At 36.0% G+C, this 16,239-nt stretch overlaps 2 protein-coding genes and 1 long non-coding RNA gene across 5 annotated transcripts; 1 reads left to right on the top strand and 2 right to left on the bottom strand.

Annotated features, from left to right (window-relative positions):
* Positions 1-2,250: 2,250 nt before the first annotated feature.
* Positions 2,251-4,169, bottom strand: LOC110385254 (uncharacterized). Of its 2 annotated transcripts, none has more exons than XR_009974526.1 (3): positions 3,755-4,169; positions 3,005-3,162; positions 2,251-2,392 (listed from the first exon to the last, which is right to left on the bottom strand). It is a non-coding gene; the product is annotated as an uncharacterized LOC110385254 (long non-coding RNA). The 2 variants fall into 2 exon arrangements; XR_002430555.3 differs by having other exon boundaries at positions 4,047-4,169.
* Positions 4,170-10,353: 6,184 nt separating this feature from the next.
* LOC101746143 (39S ribosomal protein L4, mitochondrial) lies at positions 10,354-12,557 on the top strand. Its single transcript, NM_001309626.1, is given in 2 exon segments — positions 10,354-11,049; positions 11,541-12,557. Coding segments are annotated over 2 exon segments (855 nt in total). The 5' UTR covers positions 10,354-10,411; the 3' UTR covers positions 11,758-12,557.
* Positions 12,185-14,487, bottom strand: LOC101746289 (uncharacterized). 2 transcript variants are annotated; one of them, XM_004926505.5, is made up of 4 exons: positions 13,689-14,487; positions 13,114-13,461; positions 12,761-12,939; positions 12,185-12,369 (listed from the first exon to the last, which is right to left on the bottom strand). In XM_004926505.5, exons 1-4 carry the CDS (start codon positions 13,807-13,809, stop codon positions 12,331-12,333), a joined length of 687 nt encoding a protein of 228 aa, XP_004926562.2. In that variant the 5' UTR covers positions 13,810-14,487; the 3' UTR covers positions 12,185-12,330. The 2 variants fall into 2 exon arrangements, with proteins under 2 accessions (XP_004926562.2, XP_062527554.1); XM_062671570.1 differs by having other exon boundaries at positions 13,734-14,033.
* Between the last annotated feature and the right edge of the window lie 1,752 nt (positions 14,488-16,239).

Genomic DNA, 16,239 nt, shown 5'->3' with positions numbered 1-16,239 from the left:
CCAGCGCGTAATAATATTAATTTGTTACACAGTATTTACAACTTTCTGCTTATGTACCACAGAGCTATGCACCGATTTGCTTCCCATCAGAATTTAGAGAGAAACATCTTCATATTAAGAATTCCTCACGAGAACCATATGAGAACGGCATCTACCAGTATGACACGCCCTAGGGAAATCTACGTGCAGTAGTACTAAATTTTATATTTTGTGCCTTTAAACAAAAGTAGGATATATGTTTCACCTTTCGCTGTCCTGTCAGGTCTGTCTGCGGTTCATTTTCAATGTAGATAAGATATTTCAGCGCTTTCTCGATTTAATGGGATTGTACTTACAATTTTCCGACCCAGCCTCGCCGCTTCTTATTGGAAACGCTAGGTCCGGGAAAATATAAATGCGAGCTTCCAATAGTCAAATTCATAGTATATCATAATTAACAATACCAAAGTTTTATGATCGTATGGTTTTTTCTGTCACAAATCTACATTACTCTATTCGACATCAAGAATAAAACCAAAGCAATATAAGACTGGATTACAATGTCTAAGCGCGGGGACCTCGTTCAGACTCTGGCGCAAAAATCGCTAAATCACAATACAATCAGATAATATATATACCTATATCTTTTTTCCTACCTATGCTGATAGCCTTGAAAGGCTATTTCAGCTTCTCCTTAACGTGTAGGTGAGCTCACAGGGCTCAAACCGGAAGTGTTGCTAACACTGGACCTAGTAAGAGTAGTTCTTCACAGAATCTACCAGCGGATCCGAAATGCGACCCACTGAGAAGATCTGACTGTGTCTAGAAGTGGGCTGTATCTTATCTTGTGTGTTTGCCAATCAAACCACAATTCTAATTGAATGGTTGAAATTGTTTTGAAGTGTGAGATTGTTGTTGTTAGAGTGTCGTTTTTGTAAGTGTTGCTAGTGTAGTCCTAGGCTACCCCGCCGGTAGGTACATACATAGGGCCCTCAAAAGTTGCCTCTACTTCAGCCTGTCTTGCGCTTGCTCTTTAATATCCCTCCGGGTCAGACCACCAGTCCTCATCTAATTAGAATATAACTAAATAGATCATCATAAGATTACAATATGTAAACAAAAGAAAATAACAATTTGAAAAAAAACATTACTTAACGTCGTACATTGGACAACACCATCTCCGGCTTCCATTTATTTTTCGTATACTTTTTGAATAAATGTAGGTATTTTTCTAATACTCTTTTTATTTATTATAAATTGACTAACTGACCCGGCAGACTTCATAGTGCCTCAATCGATAACCAAAGGACCTAAGCTTTTGTATAAAATAAACTTAAAACAAACAAAAGGATTCGTCCGACGGGGGACACATCAAAGGAAAAACAAAATTGTTATTTTTAATTAATTTCGTGCATTTTCATATTTATCTACCTTTTAAACCTTCTCTGGACTTCCACAAATAATTCAGGACCAAAATTAGCCAAATCGGTCCAGCCCTTCTCGAGTTTTAGCGAGACTAACGAACAGCAATTCATTATATATATATAATGAATTCATTATATATATATAATGAATTGCTAAGAGCTAATGAATAAGAGATAATGATTATAATCATTGTATCCTAAATATGAAAAATTGAAGAGAAAACACAAGAGGGTTTTCTACGTCGCTTGCTGTCGTTGCAGCCAGCGACGGTGATCACTCACCAACAGGTGGGTCATCTACACTACATCGGTACTACAAAGGAAATAGAAAAAATCCAAAATAATAATCATAAACGCGGTAGCCATCATAGAACACAAGATACTTAACAGATGCCTGAATCTCGCTAACGACATTTTCAAGATAAGCTTACATACATATTTTATGTATATAAATCAACAATATTTAGACCCTATTTACTGTTCTGGTGAAAATGGGAAGGCCTCCGGGCCAGCAGTAATCTTTCCTGCATAAAAAAACATGTTGACCTGGACTTTGGACCGGATCTGTGAAAGATCTTCCCATTCTCGTTATTCCCAAACAAGACTTAATAATTACGTCAACGACTCGCAAAAACCGAACAACATAGATGACATTTATGTTAAAATGAGTTTTATTTTATTACGGCCGTCGCAAGAATGAAATTCCTTCATTTATATTTTATTGGGCTAATTGAATATCGTAGAGAGCGACTAGCAATTCGTATAATAAAGGAATTCCTTCTAAGGACAAGGACTGAGGCTATGTTTCGCATTGTTCTTATGATCAAGAAATAAAAACTGACAAAACCACATTCTATCTCCTTTAATAAATATCAATTATACTAAACTTAATTACGTACATTCTAATTACGAACTCTTTATTCGCTTGTGGATCAACATTCGTAATCAGTAAAGTTCCATGCGTATCCGAAAAGCCCTTTGTTAGACATCTGAAAAAATGGGGGCAATCTCATTGGTCTTTTAATTAATATTTTTCTTACTTTACACTGCATACTATTTATTATTATGTTACGCCGGTAAGAGTAACGCCATCTATCGCCGAATAGTCGAACGAATATCGAAGGATCTAGTAGCACCTAGAACGCTCGAGAAGTACAACGCCATCTTTTGTCAGATAGTGAAAACACAATATTCGAAATGTGTGGAATATTCTCGATAATTCTAGGGATGTGGTATCGGCTATACAAGCGTTGCAGAGATGGCACACAGTCAATTAATAATCGGAACTACTCGAAGCGAAACAGCGAACGGATCACCTGAAGCGAAGCGGAAGAAGTGAATTGAGAATTTTAAAGTGTTAGTGAAGTGTTATAAGTGTTCTAAGTGCTAATACAGTGTTAATTGTGTAATTCGGTAGAATTTTTATTTATCTCGAACCCCAGCGCGTAACAATTGTTTTGTATTTTGAATACATTATCTATATGAAATTTTTTTTCTGTCTGCCAGTGTCGAGCTTCCAAATAGGTTTTTCATTGATTTCTTACAGTAACTATACATCGTGTATTTACACTCTACACTTTACAGCATAAGTACGTACATACCTATTGAGAAACGTGGTTGAAATCTAATCTACATTTAAGCTTGTAGTGGTAGCACCACTGGTAATAAGGTCTTGTTATGAGTTCTCACGAATAGATCCTGTACCACAACCTTCCTATTTTCTGAGGTGAAGCAGCCATGCGTTTGAAGGGCGAGACAACTGTAATAGAATCTATATATTAATACGTGAAGCAAAAACTTTGTATCCCTTTTTACGAAATTTCAATTGAGTATGAAATTTTCCACACTTATAGAGAATATAGCGACCCGCCCTCGCTTCGCTTCGGAAACATTAAAACACACATGAAACCAAAAAAAAAAATAAAAAAAAATAAAAAAAGTAGCCTATGTTCATCAGGGACAATGTCGGCTTCTAATGGAAAAAGAATTTTTCAAATCGGTCCAGTAGTTTCGGAGCCTATTCGAAACAAACAAACAAACAAATCTTTCCTCTTTATAATATTATTATAGTATAGATGGAGAAGAAGTGCACAATGCTAATATATTTTTTAAATAATGCATAAAAGATACATTAAATCAATAAAGAAAACATCACACACACTACATACCATGTATTTGACGCACACACACACATACTATTTATTGTCAAACTTTTGTTCTTGAAGTCTGTGGTCAAGTTGAGAATAGATTAAATATTGTTTGTCTTTATTAATATTTTTTTATAGTGTAGCCTTGGCGAAATTTGTGATTATAGGAGTATAAAATACAATCATAATAGTGTACAAACTTACAATTCCAATTAATTATAGTCGAATTTCCACTACTGCGGGACCTCTAGTACAATTAAATCTTCGAACTGGCATCTCAAAGTACATGGGAAGTCTATCAGCTCTTATAACATAACGCCATAATATGTACTGTGTCCTGGTCCATTCCAAAAGTGCAATTTACATTTAAATAAAAATAATATAATAATATGAAGTCGTCGTGGCCTAAAGGATAAGACGTTCGATGCATTTGTATCTTGCGATTCACCGGTGTTCGAATCCCGCAAGCAGGTACCAATTTTTCTAATGAACTTACCAAATGTTCACGATTGATTTCCACGGTGAAGGAATAACATTGTGTAATAAAAATCAAGCCCGCAAAAACTTTAATTTGCGTAATTACTGGTGGTAGGACGTCTTGTGAGTCCGCACAGGTTAGTACCACCGCCCTACCTATTTTTGCCGTGAAGCAGTAATGCCTTTCGTTTTGAAGGGTGGGGCTGCCGTTGTACTGAAAAAACTGAGACATTAGAACTTATATCTCAAGGTAGGTGGCGGTATTTACGTTGTAGATATGTATGGGCTTCGGTAACCACTTAACATCAGATCAATAGGCCGTGAGTTGGTCCACCCACATAATCAATAAAAAAAAACTATCAGGAATGTTACCAATTCGTGGAGACTTAACGAACCTTCTACCTGTATAAATATATCTTCAACTAGTTCGAGCGGCCATTCAAATTTCACACATTTCATAAATGAGAATATATGAAATATCATTGTTATAATACGAAATGTTGTTCCCAAACTATGGCAAATAATACCCCTCGGGACTGCCGCTGTGGGATTAATTAGAGTGTTATGAACAGAATATTTAGCTTAATTACATACATTAAGAACGTTATTACGTAATGAGACTTATTTTATTGAATAGTTCGAGTATTTATTAATCTAAAACTTTAAATATCGAAGCAAACAGATCTTAAGAAGCAGAGATTTTTTTTACTTTTAAATTTAATTATGAGAAATTTACAAAAACAGATTTGACTACGCTGAAAGCAAAGTATTAAAAAAAAGATGAGTGTAAAAATAAAAAAATTACGAGAAAAAAATCGCGCGGTGAAATATCGCTGTGCGGAAAACAAGGCCTTATTCCACGGACTTTTTCTTACGGTTTTACTACCACATTTTTTTCAGTTCGATCGCGCAGCAAAATCCCTATCTCCTCCAAGCCTGCCGTAAGGAACTTCGTTCCAAAAACGGAAATAGTAAAACAATGAAAATAAAATGAAAGTACTTTTACGGTTTAATCTCGCATTTGTTATTATCATTAAGGTCATAGCTAGTCGTCCGTGACCACGAAAACCCGAAGTTATTCGAAGGGTTGAAAATAATACAATAAAAATAACAAAAGCGATATTAAATCGTAAAAAGAAGCGTATTAATTAGTTTTCATTTTGTCTACGATTCGCTAAAAAAAAACCGATAGTGAAAATAAAATCAAGATTGAAATTGTTTAGAAATCTTTTTTTTTAATTTTATTGAAGGATTACTGGTGGCCCTGAGGCCTTTCCAGTTTCACCAGGACAGGTGGGCAAGCAAAGGCTCAGCCAGGAGGGATTTTAGAAAACTTTTTAAAGTACAGTAATAAGGAGAGTATACTTAGAATCAGTCTATTTTTCCAGGTCCGACGAATATCACGCGTGCCTGTACATAATTAAAGTGTTCGTAGGATTGAAAAAGAATACTTTATGTGCTTAGTTGTTGTACTAAATATATGCAGTATGATGAATATCATAGATATTCAATTAACACAATAATATATAAAAAAGAAAACTGTAACGCATGAATAGCGTTTGTACAAAATAATTGTGGATTTATTGCAATAGATGGATAAATTCACGTTCTATACTATTCATTATACCTGATGTCAAGTGATCTCTGGAGCCTATAGATGTCAGGACGCGCATTGTATCACCACCTTGTACGACTTAATGGTACTTAACATTACTTATAATAATTATTATTTTACATTACATTACATACATTACATAACCACGGGGTGCCGATTTTTCCTTCAAGCACTATTTGGAAGCTATTGTAATTCCAATTAAAAATCAATTTAATCAAATAATTCACATAATATATTTGTACGATAGAATTTAAAATATTTGAAAAACTAATCGTTATCTAACCACTTTAGCGACGGTCATTTTAGGACATTTTAACCTAACAATTAAATATTCTTAAATCTACTTCTATGGTTTCAATTCGCGCTCATTATTTCCATTGTATTATTTCCGATGATATATTTTACGGTTTTCATGGTCACATAAAATGACAGATTTCATTATCATAACGACTAGTAAAAATTTTACAAAAAAAAATTACGAACCTGACAGTTATTTCAAAATTAAATAGAATATTATAAAAAATATATTGAGATCTCGTATCAGGACAAAATCGGGCAAAAATATTTTATATAAATTACATCTTACATCTACTACCAATTTTTTTTTTGAACACGACCTCATTATCAACGCAAGGATTGATACTTCATTCTATTCTGCACTATAAAATAAAAATGCGTTTTAATTACAGAAATATTTTAAAATTAAGGTCTATAAACACATACAAGTAAATTAGAAAGCTTCTCCTAACACGCGACTGCCAAGCTCCTTATGAAAACCAATAAATCGAGCCGAGCATTAACATTTACCTTCTACCCAGCACGTTAAGAATGAAAATAAATCGCACCTAATGCTGAGCCAAATCACCGAGATGAAATTGAAATTGAGATTGAGCTATACAATGTCGGTGTGTAGTGATTCAACGATCCTTTACGGCGGTTACACACAGCACCGTGCCGAGGTAATATAGGGAGATTTCAGTTTATTGATCTGTGAAATTGAAAAGAAAACGACCTATGCGAAATTCAATGGCATACGAATGTAAATAAGTAGGAAAGTTTTTGTTTAGCTCGACGTTACGTACGTCACGGAAAGGTTCCAGGAACTTGTGTACTTAAGTACATAAAAGCTTTCAATTTGAGAATCCTTATTAAACTTCTTTAGTAGGTAAGTACTGTTGTGATTCGTAACTTTACGAAATGGATCTTGAAACATGACATCCACTCAATTTACTTTTGTATGGACACTGTCAAACCGGAAAATATGCCTGCTTCGTGGCATGGCATTTACAATGATGGTACCTACGCGGGCGGGCTCACAACACCACCAGTATATTTAATCACATGAAGCTATTCCTTCGTAGTGAAAACCGTTCTTGAGGACGTGCTAAATACTTACTTACTAAGAAAAAAATTTACTTAAATATCAAAGCTAAGCAAACTATAACTATTTACCCATTAAAACAGTGACTATGTAACATTTGCTATGGTAATTAATAGTAATTATCCACCATATTTATCACTCTTTAAGTTTTGTGCCAAGAAATCGAGTCGTCTACGTTTGATGTGAAATGGATTAGGGCGATTAGGCTCAGTGATGTGGTAATTAATGTTACCCGAGCAGCTTTCGCAATAAACGGAAAGGAAATGTTGACCTGCACTCAAGAACAAAATGGCTGTATCGTATTGTGATTTTCGAAATATTATGACGGGAAAAGAATAGGAGAGAATAAAGCCGGATATTGGTTTTTAAGTAAAATGTTTCATACCCATGCAGCAAAAGCAAAATAATACTTTCCTAGCACAGATACTTATTGTTTCATAAAGTCATGCAATAATCTACTGTGGCAAACTATGGGAAATTCCTTTGCAGAAGCAATTAAGAAGTTTGACGGCATTGTTGGAAATAGTACCTACTATACTGGGAAGAGAGTTCCATATCTAGTACAAAGAAAAAGAAGGGTACTATGTGCTGTATGCATTTTTTACCAAATTTAACATTAAGTCAAGCCAGCGGCAGTGGGACGCCCTTGAACGTCCAGCCTCCGTCTCGCTCACTGACGACCCGGGCTTAATGAAGATCCGGTGCCACTGAAGAATCGAAGAAGAGGGAGTTCGTCGGCAGTGAAGTTGGAGAGGTCAGAAGCCCCCCGCCGGGCCTCTACAGGGACCGTCTTGTGGCGTCCAGCCTTCTCATCTCATCTCATCTCGTTTCACTCAATTTAATTAAGTTTTATGCCAAGAGATTACTCAAAGAGCCGGCCGTCGCCATCAGCCGACCATCCAATTCGTGGCCCCGATACGAACGCCTCCGATCACGAGGTGGGCACCCGGTAGCGGTGCACGCCCCTGCCCGTAGAATAACAGGGCGTGGGTTTTCTCGAGCGCCACCTCGATACCCAACCTTCGGATCGAGCCTGCACAAGCTGGACAGGCAAACTCTCGGTAGTCCCTCCCCGGGGCTGCGACCAGGTGTCGTCAGCGTAACATATTATTGCTGTTCCCGCGGTGCCGGTGTTGGGGCACCGCCTTTTTATCTAGTGAGCGAGGGGTGGTCATGCGCGCTTCACGGTGGAACCTCGCGCCTCCAGCATTGCGAGTCGCCGCCTCAGCTCCTCGACTTCTATAGGGTCTTCCGCTTCGGATGGAGGAGGGGCAGGGGCCGAGCTACGTTGCCGCTACGTTGCCGCCGTGCTCAGCTCGAAGTCGGCCTTTCTCTACCGAGATTTGCTCGAAGCGGGCGTGCAGCAGGTTCAGTTCCCGCCGCAAGCCCGCCGTCTCGGTATTTGTCGTGTGGTCTGCCACCTCCTCCATGCACTCTTCTAGGGAAGCGGCCGCAGATTTCAGGGCCGACCCATACTAGCCCTTCAAGCCTGCGCCCGATTTTTCGCCTATTGAGGACATTATTTTCCCCATTACTTTGAATGTGCGAAGAGAATCAGAGCCCGTCCGCACCGAGTGGTCCGCACGGGCTCTCCCTCCGAAGAGTCGGACGGAGCGGAGGACGCCGGCGGTCGAGCCGACTTTTGAACAGATGCAATTTTATTCATTACTTATTTTTGATTAACCAGGGGTCAGTCCCCTGGAATCTGGTGGTACCCTCAAGACTGGACTCCCTCGAGCCCTCCACCTGGGGCATTTTTTAAAGAGGTTTACGTCCTCGCGGCAGCAGCCCCCGTCCCCCACGTGTTGGTGATTACTGGTTAGCCATCGGCCCGCTGAGTGCAACGAGCAACACGACAAACCACCGCCCAACGCCCAACGAAACCACACCGGTATACCGGTACCCCCTCTGGAGGGTGTTCCTCTATAGCCATAGCTAAGGACTTGGCGACCAGCAGCCAGAAGATGCGCAAACAACGCCGGCTCTCTTCTCCATCAATAAGGGAGGCCAAAAGTGGCCCACCATCTCCCGTTGGACACACCGAAAAAGGTTCGGACGTGACCCCAAAACATAAAAGGAAACAAAACGATAACGAAACAAAACAACGACGAAAAGAAAATAAACAAAACAAAATAATAATAAAACAAAACGTAAAGGTAGAAAGTGATTGAAATTTAAAACGAATTTGTTGGGGTGGGGTAACATTAAAAGTAAAAGTAAACAAAATATAAACAAACGAAATTCGAAGAATTATATGAACATAAAATAAACGAAAATATATAAACAAAAAAAAAGAAAAGAAAGAATTATAAAATTGTGTTTTGTTGATTCGCTGAATTACTAAGTTTTAAAGGAATTTTAATAATTTAAGAAATAATAAAAACGAAAAGGGGTGCTGGTTTTCGTCCGCGTCGCTCAATCTCTCTCGCCGTCACAACGAGAGGGAAGGAGCGATATCCCTGGGAATGTTGCCCAGAGGCTCGTTATCAGGAATGTTTTCAGGACCCTACCCACTAAATGGCCCCCTGCACTTTTCGCCCAAGCGTCCGATCCCCTTCGAGGTCAGAACCCGGATGAGGTAAGGGGGTTACCGCAGCCAACACTACAACTAGACGGCGCAGCCCACCCCAAGCCAACGGAGCCTTCGAGGCGAATCGAAGGTTCTAATAAGTCGGCCGTCTCGGTACGGCAGCCCGTCGTGCCGCCCAGACGATGCCGCTGGTGTTTCGGAATACCCCGCTGGACCAAAACTAGCTTGCCGGATCGGGACGCACTTCTCATTACTTCGTATGTTATAAAAAGCGACTCAGGACTCACCGGAAAATGGGCAGAGCGGTTTCTGAATGGTGATAGAGCGTTGTCAATGTCGGTTTTTTAGTAATAGTGATTATAATAAATATACAAACATAATATTTAGTTATATTGATATCAATTACGATGAAACTATATGAAACGAGATAAGATGAAATAAAATGAAACAATGTTCCAGAAAATAAAAGAAATCGTGAAGCCGCACACAGCGATTTTATTTACTTAAGTTAATAAATCACCATTGGTATTTGTTTAAATTTGAATAACACACAAAATTAAGAAAGTAAAACCACTCACTCAACTTTGCTCGTTGTATCCCGTCAAAAAGTCTAGTTTTATTCAAGTTAGTTCAATTTCAATTTTTAAACAAAACATACTTTGATCATTTGTTACAAAAGATTTGGCGCTAAGATCTTTGATACTTTTGCCTATCTAGTGATCCAAAATATTAAATGTATTATCTATGACCCAGAGGAATCAAACAAAATAACCTATAAATTTTAATAAAAAAATAAAATATCGAAATGTTCTGAAACATTTTCTGTTGTGTGTATAATTAATAAAAAGTTCTTAAAACATGGCTTCTATACTAATTAATGCTATAAAAAGGCTACATGTATCTCCTCAAATCCGCTTATGTTCGTTGAATTCAGCCGCCGTTACAACCACTACCGCAAATAAAACTATTAACATTTTAAAAAAGGAATGGGAGTTTCCACCGCTGTACACCAAACCCAGAGAGGTTTGGATCGAGAATTTGGACAGTGTAGAAGAAAAAAAACTCGGCTTAATCGAATTACATCCCATGGTTTATGCGGCTCCACCTAGGATCGACATAATCCACAGCAACGTTATATGGCAAAGAAAATATAGATGGGTTTCCTGGGCACATACCAAGACGAGAGCAGAAGTTCGGGGTGGAGGCAAGAAACCGTGGCCACAGAAAGGGTTGGGTCGCGCCAGACATGGCTCAATAAGATCACCCCTATTTCGTGGTGGAGGTGTAGCCCATGGTCCTCGCTCAGGCAAATCGCACTTCTTTATGCTACCATTTCATCTTAGGCTACATGGCTTAACTACAACACTGTCAGCCAAACTAGCTCAAGATGATCTCCATATTGTTAAAGATTTAGAATTGCCAACAGATGAATCACAGTATTTGGTTGATCTTATTGAAAATAGGAACTGGGGGCCTTCAGTTCTAATTATTGACGAGTAAGTATTTTAGTGGTTGAAACAATTAGAATTTACTTCGTAATGTGGCAATTTCGAATGGCCAGTGAATATGTTGTACAGTTGTATTGTACTATATCACATTATTTTTGTTGACAATCAACAGTTAGGAGTTAAGAGACGACTTGTTAGTAATAACAGATCCCATCATCTCCTTTTTATCATCACATGGCTAACAACTTCAGCAGATATGTCTTCTATATGTGTTCATCCACAAAACACACTTCAGAATGAACTCCTCTCCATTGTTTTTCCAGAGTGCCATGAGATGTCTTTCTTTGAGTTTTAAGGAGAGTCCTCAGTTAAACAGTAAGACTTTGCCCTTGCATTTCTGATGTCCATGAATGAATGGGACTACTTACCACTATGGTACCTACAACAGCAATAAACCAAATTTAATTTTAAAATCAGCTTTAACAAAATTTATAAAGTTCTTTTTTGTATAAATTTCTACTACTACTAAACTATTTCAGCACCGACTATGCACCAAGGAATATTACGGCGGCCACAGATAACTTGTTGCATGTAAACATTATGCCAGTATACGGACTGAATGTATACTCAATGTTAAAACATGACACTCTCGTTTTAACTCAAGCGGCTGCTGAAAAAATTGAAGAGAAACTATTATATCACTTGCACAGTGATAATAGAGAAAGGATGAAGAAATTCAAAATAGATCAAGTTTAGAATTGAAAAAGTAAATAAAATTGAAAATTTGTGAAAAAGTTTAAGCTAACAGATGTACGAAAATTAAATAAATGTACTTAAGTGTACAAACAGCTCTGTCCTTTACATTAGTGTTTAAAAAAGTAGCAAGCTGAATCTGGTGATGAAAAGGGAAGTGAAGTAAGCAAAATGAAGGTTCATAATAGATCTTTTGTGGCACATGTGATGAAAATTACAATATTGTATCATTTAGTAGAATATTTAGATTTATATTATAAGAGCCAATTAAAATTTCAAATAAATACACATTTTTTGTTCAAATTTAATTTCCCCTTTCTCAAAAGTTTTTGTTTACTTATTTAACACTTAATGATTTATTTTTTTAAGCTGACCAAATTACTTACAATTTTAAACTCAATAGCTTATATTTTATGTAAAATAAACAATCTTTTTTTTTAAATTAATTTTTTATTCCATATGTTGTGTATTATTCCATAGATGTCACATTGTACAAAAAAAACCATCAAAAGCAAATTATTAATCTGGAATTGATGGGTTTTAAAACACAAAGGAAATAATATTCCCTTAGTTTAGTCAACTATTTTCTTCATTTTTTCCTTTAATTACAGGCACCTGTAATTGTATTTATAATTTAGTATTAGTGATACATACATCTAACCACAGACCGCACTGTCATAAGAATTCAATGGAAATGTTTGCTTATTTTAAGCAAAAGTAAATATTAGTCTAGAGGGGTAGAATTATATGTAAAATAAGTATTTTCCTAATATAGTTCTACAAAGTTATGAATAATGTAGATTTTTGATTTGGATAGAAAAGTATAATTAACATTTATAGTTATTCATATGCCAACTATTCTCAGTAACTTAATGTGATCAATTTAAATGTAGTAATATTTTAAAATTGAATTTGAAATTATAATTTAATTTATAATAGTTTATTATTTTTAATTTAAATTATAATTTCAAATTTGGTTATAACTGAATATAGCAATGATAATTACCTTAGGTCCTTGTTTAGGAAAACTTCCTGCCATTTTTTGTCTAATTTGCCACCTGAGGTCAGACCAATTATTTTCTCCTGGTACATTAGGTTTATATTTGGCCCATAGTGACATGTAATAGTGATATAAAGAAACTGGATCACATTTCTTATTTGTAGGTTGTTTAGAAACTTTTATTACTGGAATAAAGATTTTTTATGACAGAAATTTACCACATTTAAAAACTGATGAAAAATCAACAAATCAATTAATCAACAATATTTAGCATTAGACATAAATATCAATCAAAAAATATCCTTTAATATTAATTCGGTTACAAGACTTAGTTAAACAAGAGTTAATATTATACTCACAATTATTGTTAGAACTAACAATATTGTCTTTTGTTTCTTTATGTTTTAAATCTTGTTTTTTTTCAACCCTTACACAAGAGCATGCCCTTCTACTTAAATTGGTATCTGGATTCAACTGTCTTAGATTTGGTGCTGAATGCGGATATGTATTAAAAAGGCCTGGCATTTTTTTTCTACTCGACTTTTGACATTCTTTATTGCAACTTGTACTATCTTGTGTTCTTGACCTGATTCTCGATGAGAATGTACTGGCACTATGAAGTCTGTCTGACCATTGAGTGTCAAATTCTTGGACTGCTGAATTTTTATCTCGATTCTGGAGTTCGTATTTTATTAGCTTTTTTAGATCTGAAAAAATATTTAAGTAAAAGTTTTTTTTTTTCTAGAAAATAAAAATAAATCCACTAGACTTTAAATGAACTCTCTGAAACATTTCTCTAGAAAACGAAAATAAGACATTAAAAACACCACGAATAAAAGAAAAATAACTATAAAATAATAATTACAAGGCAATATAGTTGGAATCGAAAAGGAAAATTGAATTCCAAACAAACTTATAACATTTAAGTTGGTACCTGATATAAAGTACTTCAAAACTTGCCCGCTAATATTTTGTATACCTAAATCGTTCAAATATCTCAATATTTCTCTCGCATCTAACTGTGAAGTTATTTGATAGTATTCGTCATCCTGCATTTTAATATCTGTACTAATTCCAATTAAATAGTTTAGTACTTGGATGCCAGCTGGTAAATAGTTAGACTTAAACGACAGTCTATAAGCGGTGTTATATGCTTAAATTATGTCTTAGCAAATTAGGATGCACTTAATAAGTATAGCTCATGTTTAACAATTTAACAGTGAACACTTTCACTCTTCAACGTATGGACAACAATTCGAGCTTGATTCTGATATCGATTTAAATCAATGAATCGTTTTAAAATGGAAAATCGATATTAGATTTTTTTGGCTTCGGATAGAACACACCCATAAACAATACAATTACAAATACATTGGTTTGAACAATGAACACTTTTACACCCAATCAATCACCATCAAACTCAGTTTTTCATTCGAAAGAAACAACAAAGTATTGTTCGCGTATGAAAATTATCTAATCACGTGTGAAAATGTTCATTTTATGTTAATTACCGTTGCGTCATTCTCGTCCTTATTAACTGACTCTTTTGTTACGTGAGTTATTGAACCGGTAATTTTTATTGTTTTCCATTTAAAGAAAGTAAATTCGAGCCCTTTTTTAAATCGATTCTTCAGACTCTTCGCTTTGAATCGATTTATAAATACACCTTTTTCGGGAAGCATTGGTTGAAGTGATTAGAAATAGCATCCCTACTTCAACTTTTCAAATCAGTTTTGTTGTTTGAAATTTCGATAACGGCCAACAATGTTTTTTTTTTATTTGTCTACTTTAACAGGCAAAAGATATATAGCTTAAAGATTCAAACTACGGTAATTCTAAGGCCGACTTTTTGGTGAGAGCGTGAAAAACAAATTATTTTAATTCTTGTATTTTGTCAATTCAGTTTATCTTCAGATTTAAACATGAAATCATGGTAGCTAATTAATTGTGTAGTATTTCTGCAAGTGCACAAATTCGGGAAATTGAAATAAGTTCATTGTACGTGGCCTTTCAAGTTCTTCTATTATACTGGAATGTTGCTTAATTGTATTTCATCTCATCTCATTTCACCCAAATTAAATCCGCTCCAGTTTCATTTTCATATTATATGAACTTATGTAATAATTGAATATTGTCATAAAATCGACGCTGGCAGCAATGCTATTGCAGTACGTCTTTTGTTATACTAAAAGAAAAGATCAAAGCCATATTTAATTATTAAATAACATACTTTTTAGTAAATAGTTACTTTAATGGGCTCTTAGGGAGAACTCAAGGTCTGTCTAGCGGTTGTGATAAACCTTCTCACTGTTATGATAATAATTTTCTGCGCAACTAAGTAACAAACATCCATACTTTTTTTTTATTACTTAGATGGTTGAATAAGCTCACAGCCCACCTGATATTAAGGGGTAATCGGAGCCCATACACAAAATGTATGAAATTCATGCCAAAATTAAGGCAAGCCCAATATTGCCTGGTTGCTTATGTATGCTAAAAAAATGATGGTTACGCTAATTTTTAATTTTTCGGTTCATATTAATCTGATAAAACTTAATAGTGCAGCAACAGCTAGTGTAAATCTAAATTATTACAATAATATCCGAAAATTAGTGGAGTTTGTATGTGAATGAACGAGGTCATAGCACACCTGGTATTATTAAATGGCTTCCAGAAGTTTCAGAGCCCATAGACATACAAATGTCTTTGCCGCCACCCGCTTTGAAATTTGAGATCGAAGTCTCAATAATGTTTAATAAGTTTGTACCGTTATTCAAACTGGAACGCTACTTTACGTCTCTTAAATAGTAAGTGTATTAGCTATGTTTACGTCTTCGCCGTAAAAATACGAAGGGTGGTGAAAAATTAACGTTAAGGCTAGTTAAATAATTCTGGAATGCTAATGTTATTTGGCGATCGTCGTATGCTGGTAAAATATTCTGAGTCTTGGCGTCCATTCTCGGGACGATTAGTTTAATCGTCTTTTACACCTGTGATGTTTCTATTCTGTCACATCACACACGTAAAGGTAGGATCACCATTTATTATATACTGGATCTTAAGATTACCGCCACATACCTCCCCTCCAGTCTCGGAGGGGAGGTATGTGGCGGGTAGCCACGGAGGGGAGTGATGTGGCGGGTAGCCATCATACAACGCAAGATAATTGACCGATGCCTGAATCTCGCTTACGACATTTTCAAGATAAAGCGCATATATACAAGTTCCGAACAACAACATTGGGACCGTCGGTCTACCGAGCAATATCACCCGCTCGGTGGAAGATCTTCCTTTCGTCGTTCAGCATTCCCCAAAAGATCATCTGTCCCTCTTGTAGAATAACTAAAAAAAAACAAGACATATCATCGTTTGTTTTACGATATTGATCATCACAAAAAGTAGGTAATCTCTAAAGTCATTTTTTTAAAGTGCAAATTTCTAAGACAGCTAAAAAGCATTCGGATATTCGGATGCACATAAGAACA

The sequence above is a fragment of the Bombyx mori genome, chromosome 12 (assembly GCF_030269925.1).
Source record: "Bombyx mori chromosome 12, ASM3026992v2".
Taxonomy (NCBI): domain Eukaryota; kingdom Metazoa; phylum Arthropoda; class Insecta; order Lepidoptera; family Bombycidae; genus Bombyx; species Bombyx mori.
Note: the sequence above shows the minus strand (reverse complement) of the source record. Positions and strands in the feature narration are given on the sequence as shown.